Source organism: Capra hircus, chromosome 15 (genome assembly GCF_001704415.2).
Source record: "Capra hircus breed San Clemente chromosome 15, ASM170441v1, whole genome shotgun sequence".
Lineage (NCBI taxonomy): Eukaryota > Metazoa > Chordata > Mammalia > Artiodactyla > Bovidae > Capra > Capra hircus.
Genome location: NC_030822.1, coordinates 1775209 through 1782013, shown reverse-complemented (window position 1 = coordinate 1782013; position 6805 = coordinate 1775209). Strand labels below are relative to the sequence as shown.

Here is a 6805-nt window from a genome sequence, read left to right as displayed (position 1 = left end):
TGCATTGCACCGGGCATTTTAAATAATCTAAATGTGATTTAAAGAAAGTGAAAGGGTGTCATATGCAAATGCTGCACCGTTTTATGTGAGGGACTTGAGCGTCTGTATATTTTGGTATCTGACTCATCCTTAGAACCAATCTCCTGTTGATATGTGAGGATGACTGTATTTCATTTTTGGGGTGCTAATATAAAAAATCTTGCATTTAAAATTTCAAATTCTACTTGCTCATTGCCAGTATGTAGAAAAGTGATAAAATTTTGCATCTCAACCTTGCATCTTATAGCCTTGCTAATCATTTATTAGTCCCGAGAGTTTTTTGTCTATCCTTTTTGGTTTTCTACATAAAGGATCACATTGCCTGTGAACAAAGACAGTTTCTATTTCTTCCTTCCCGATCTATCTCCTTTTTACATCACTTTCTTATCATACGGCGTTAGCTAGGACTTCCTTACACTGCTAAAAGACACGGTATAAAAGGGCACTCCTGATCTCAGTGAGAAGCCTGTTTTCTCACCACTGGGTGCAATGTTAGCGTAGACATTTTGTGGGTGGCTTTAGCAAGTCGAGCGAGCTAACCTTTTTTATTTTGTTGTTGTTAAGTTGCTCTGTCATGTCTGACTTTTTGTGCGTGGACTGCAGTGCACCAGGCCTCATTGTCCTTCACTAGCTCCTGGAGTTTGCTCAAACTCGAGTCTATTAAGTCAATGATGCCATCCAACCATCTCATCCTCTCTCACCCCCTTCTCCTCCTGCCTTCAATCTTTCCCAGCATCAGAGTCTTCTCCAATGAGTCGGCTCTTCCCATCAGGTGGCCAAAGTATTCTGTTCTTATTTACTGAGACTTTTTCATCATGAGTGGATATTGGATTTTGTCAAAAGGTTTTTATTTATATATTGATATGATTATGCATTTTAAACTTCTTTATTTGATGGATTACATTAATTGCTTTTCAAATGATAGACAATCTTGCATGCCTATGATAAATCCCAGGTGGCTATGATGTATAATTCTTTCTGCCCATTGACTTTAATCTGTAAATATCTTTTGAGGATTTTTACATCTATGTTTATGAAAGATATTGGCCTTTTTGGTTGTAATACCTTTGTTTGGTTTTGTTATTAAGGTATTGTTGGATTCATAGGATGAGTTAAGAAACATTCCCTCTGCTTCTACCCTCTGAAAAAGATTGCAAAGGATTGGTAAAATTTTTTGTAAATGTTTGGTAAAATTCAATAAACTGGCCTGAAAATTTCTGTTCTGGAGAATTGTTAATTGCTAGTTCAACTTCTTTAATAAATATAGGCCGGTTGAGATTGTCTATGTCCTCTTGTGAGATTTTGGCAAACTGTGGCTTTCAAGGAATTATCAGTTTCATCTAGGTAACCAAATCTGTATGCAGAGTTCTTCCTACTATTCTTTCATTATCATTTAATGCCCATAGAATCTGAAATGATATCCCAGCTTTCATTTCTGATGTGACTAATTTGTGTCCTCTTTCTTTGTGTTTTAGTAAGCTTGGTTTGATGCTTATTGATTTTATCAATCTGTTCTAAGAAATAGCTCTTAGTTTCATCGATTTTCTCTTCTTGATTTCCTGTTTTCACTTTCATTGATTTCTGCTCCTAAAGTGTTAGTTACTCGGTCATGTCTGACTCTTCGTGGCCCCACAGACTGTAGCCCACCAGGATCCTCTGTCCATGGAATTCCCCAGGAATACTGGAGAATACTGGAGTGTGTTGCCATTTCCTTCTCTAGGGGATCTTTCTGACCCAGGGATTGAAGCTGGGTCTCCTGCATTGCAGGCAGATTCTTTACCATCTGAGCCACCAGATTTCCGCTCTAATTCTTATTATTTATTTTTGTCTGATTACTTTGGATTTAATTTGTTCTTCTTTTCTTGTTTCCTAAGGTGGAAGCTTAGATTATACGTTTTAAATCTTTTATTCCCCAGTATATACAATCAATGCTGTAAATTTCCTTCTGAATACTACTACTTCTGTATCCCACAAATTCTGATAAATTGTGTTATCATTTTCATTTAGCCCAAAATATCTTAAAATTTCTCTTGAGATTTATTCTTTGATCCATTTTTAAAAAGTACATTCTGCATTGAAAACATGTATATTTTCATATGTGAAATGGATCGCCAGTCCAGGTTCGATGCAGGACACAGGGTACTCGGGGCTGGTGCACTGCGATGGTGCAGAGGGATGGGATGGGTAGGGAGGTGGGAGAGGGCTTCAGGATGGCGGACACATGTACACCCATGGAGGATTCATGTAAATGTATGGCAAAACCAATACAATATTGTAAAGTAATTAGCCTCCAAAAAGTAAATAAAATGAAATAAGATAAAAAATATTGCTACAAAAAATAAAAGTATGTTCTTTAATCTCTGCATATTTTATTAATATGTATTTGATTTCCAAGATTTCTTGGTTTCCTTTTCAGATTGTGTGTTGCAGAAAGATAACCAGTTATTATTCTTTCATTTATTTCCAGCTCTCAAATGATGTTAGAATACATGTAGAATTGTCTAAAATCCATAATCATAATTGTCCTTTTAAATATGCAGTTCAAATTAAATAACTTTTCTGAGAGTCACTTTTCTCATCCAAACAATCAGAATAATAACATTTTCCCCATTTAAATTAGATGAGTGGAGTCAATTAAGCCATAGTAGTATAGAAATCTACTATTCCTCATAGTACTGCTGTTATTATTAGTACTATTAATGCTCTTAGAGCTAACATAGCAGATAATGGATTGTATTGATAAAAGTATAAAGCAATAAAAATGCTATAAATATAAAATGTGATTATATTATAGTACTAACAAAGTATAAGTCACAATCAGAAACTCATTTAAACATTGAATGAGGGAATGAGAGAGAGAAGAGGGAGAGAGACAAGAGAGAGATAAAGTGAGAAAACATGGAAACAAGAGAAGAACTAGAAGGAACAATTTGTCTGATTATAAGTGTATTGTAATCATTAGGAGAAGATACCCAGAGACTATCTACCCAAGGGTACAGCATGGACTTTAGTAATTTTCCTAGATTGTACAGATAAGCGTGATCAATTAGCAACTTAGATGGAGTTGGTTTGGGGAATATTAATTGGTCCTTGAATCCTAGTTTCATTCCTGTTAAAAGTCCTATCCATATAATATCCAGTATACTTATTTCACAAAGATATAAATATTACATTTAAGCTTACATAGAAACCTTCTGATACAATGGCAGATAACAAGAAAACCTGTCATCATGAGTTCCCTTCCTCTTCCTCTCATTCTCCTCCAGCTATCTCTGCACATATGTCAAAATCTGGAACAACTGTTTGCTTTACAGTAAAAATGTTTATGTATAGAGCTTCTCCATCTTTGGCTGCATAGAATATAATCAATCTGATTTTGGTATTGGCCATCTGGTGATGTCCACCTGTAGAGTCTCCTCTTATGCCCTTGGAAGAGGGTGTTTGCTGTGACCAGTATGTTCCCCTTGGCAAAACTCTGTTAGCATTTGCCCTGCTTCATTCTCTACTCCAAGGCCAAATTTGTCTGTTACTTCAGGTATTTCTTGACTTCCTACTTTTGCATTCCAGGAACGATTTCAAATTCTAAAAGATGATGCTGTGAAAATGCTGCCCTCAATAGGCCAGCAAATTTGGAAAACTCAGCAGTGGCCACAGGACTGGAAAATGTCAGTTTTCATTCCAATCCCCCAAAATGGCAATGTCAAAGAATGCTCAAACTACCACACAACTGCACTCATCACACATGCTAGCAAAGTAATGCTCAAAATTCTCCAAGCCAGGTTTCAATAGTATGTGAACTGTGAACTTCCAAATGTCCAAATTGGATTTAGAAAAGGCAGAGGGACCAGAGATCAAATTGCCAAAATCTGCTGGATCATAGAAAAAGCAAGAGAGTTCCAAAAAAAAAATCTACTTCTGCTTTATTATGCCAAAGCTTTTGACTGTGTGGATCACAACAAACTGTGGAAAATTCTGAAAGAGATGGGAATACCAGACCACCTGACCTGCCTCTTGAGAAATCTGTATGCAGGTTGGGAAGTAACAGAACTGGACATGCAACAACAGACTGGCTCCAAATTGGGAAAGGAGTACGTCAAGGCTGTATATTGTCACCCTGCTTATTTAACTTCTATGCAGGGTACATCATGAGAAACGCTGGGCTGGATGGAGCACAAGCTGGAATCAAGATCACTGGGCAAAATATCAATAACCTCAGGTACACAGATGACACCACCCTTATGGCAGAAAGTGAAGAAGAACTAAAGAGCCTCTTGATGAAAGAGAAAGAGGAGAGTGAAAAAACTGGCTTAAAACTCAACATTCAGAAAACTAAGATCATGGCATCTGGTCCCATCACTTCATGGCAAATAGATGGGGAAACAGTGGAAACAGTGAGAGACTTTATTTTTTTGGGCTCCAAAATCACTGCAAATGGTGACTGCAACCACAAAATTAAAAGACACTTGCTCTTTGGAAGAAAAGCTATGATCAACCTAGACAGCATATTAAAAAGCAGAGACATTACTTTGCCATCAAAGGTCTGTCTAGTCAAAGCTGTGGTTTTTCCAGTAGTCCTGTATTGATGTGAAAGTTAGGCTATAAAGAAAGCTGAGTGCCGAAGAATTGATGCTTTTGAACTATGGTGTTGGAGAAGACTCTTGAGAGTCCCTTGGACAGCAAGGAGATCCAACAAGTCCATCCTAAAGGACATCAGTCCTGAATATTCATTGGAAAGACTGATGCTGAAGCTGAAATTTCAGTACTTTGGCCATCTGATGTGAAAAACTGACTCATTGGAAAAGACCCTGATGCTGGGAAAGATTGAAGCCAGGAGGAGAAGGGGATGACAGAGGATGAGATAGTTGGATGGCATCACTGACTCCATGGACATGAGTTTGAGCAAGCTCCAGGAGTTGGTGATGGACAGGGAGGCCTGGCGTGCTATAGTCCATGAGGTCACAAGGAATCGGACACGACTGAGCGACTGAACTGAACTGATGAATACATACAAACCATGCGTATGTATACTTCCTACCTCTGTAGAAAGAAGGTCTAGAAGTGAAACTCTAACATAAGCGAACATGCTCAGCATCAAAATCTTGTGTTTAAGGGGCTTCTCTGGTGGTCCAGTGGTTAAGAATCTGTCTTGCAATGCAGGGGACGTGGGTTCAATCCATGGGCAGGGAGCTAAATCCCAAATGGCACAGGACAACTAAACCCGCGTGCCACAACTACCGATCCCTACACCACAAGCAAAGATGCAGGTGCCGTGACTAAGACCCACAGCTAAGCCAGATAAATAAAGAAACGTTTCCAAAAATCTTGGGTTTTAAGTGCTTTTCATTTCCTCTGTTTCTCTTACACTCTGGCTACATTATCCTTTGAAAATTGTAAAAATCAGCATGTTGGTTCTATCAAATGACTCAGTCAAGATATAAATATTAATGTATTTAAAATGCTATACTTATCTCTTGATAAGACATGCTCCTCCAAATTGTATACTTGCATTTAATAGTCCAACATTTTATTTTCAAATTTAACAGTTAAATTAAATGCTAGATTAACAGTTTAGCATTTAACCAAAGAAATAGAAGTCTATTACACACATATGTATATTCTAATACATGAATTAAATATTTTAGTTAAAAAAGCATCCAGGATAAATGAATAGACCAATGTCCTTAATAAGGTTTTAAACTAGTCAGCCACAAGACATCTTAGCCAGTTTTATTCAGGTATTATATTTCTGGACACAGTGTTTCTTTCTTTTTTTTTTTTTCAGGACAAGAGACCTTTTATTGGTCAGGATATCATTTTACATTGTTGAAATCATAATCCTAGGGACAGTTTTACCTACAACAACCTTCATAAATGCACTCTTTATCTCCTTGTTCCTCAGGCTGTAGACCACAGGGTTCAGCAATGGAATGATCATAGCATAGAACACAGAGGCCATTTTGTCCGTGTCCATGGAGTGACTGGAGCTGGGCTGTAAGTACATGAAGATAATCGTTCCATAGAAGATGGATACGGCAGCGAAGTGGGAGGCACAGGTGGATAAAGCCTTCTGGTACCCTGCAGATGAGGGCATCTTTAGGATGGTGATAAATATGGACATATAGGATATCAAGATAACCAGGAGAGCAAAAAAGACATTGAAGCTCACTACACAAACTAGAACCAGTTCACTAACCTGTCTGTCAGAACAAGAGAGAACCATGACGGCTGGAACATCACAGAAAAAGTGATGGACCACACTGAACGTACAGAAAGAGAGACTGAAGGTGTCTCCAGTGTGGATGGAGGCGTTCAGGAAACCACAGACATAGGAGCCTGTAGCCAGACCAGCGCACACACTTCGTGTCATGGTGGTGGTGTAGTGTAGGGGTTTACACACGGCTGCATAGCGATCACAGGCCATTGAGGCCAACAGGCAATTTTCCAGAGTGGCAAAGGCTGCAAACAAGAACATCTGAGCAGCGCAGGCATGGTAGGAGATGGCCTTGCCTCCTGGAATGAATCCAGCCAGGACTGTGGGAGTGGCAGCTGAGGAGTAACAAACGTCCACCAGAGACAGGTTACCGAGGAGAAAGTACATGGGTGTGTGGAGACGCGAGTCCAATAGTATCAACATGATGATGCCCAAGTTCCCAACCAGAGTGGAGAGGTAGACGAGGGCGAACGTTATAAAGAGCGGGACTTGTAGCTCTGGGTCCCTGGTTAGGCCCAGGAGAAGGAACTGAGTCACTTCTGTCACGTTTGTCAT

At 38.9% G+C, this 6805-nt stretch overlaps 1 protein-coding gene across 1 annotated transcript; it reads right to left on the bottom strand.

The window, feature by feature from the left end:
- On the bottom strand, nt 5855–6805 carry LOC106502924 (olfactory receptor 5B3-like). Its single transcript, XM_013969942.2, has one exon. The coding sequence runs from the start codon at nt 6803–6805 to the stop codon at nt 5855–5857; it is 951 nt and encodes a 316-aa protein (XP_013825396.2).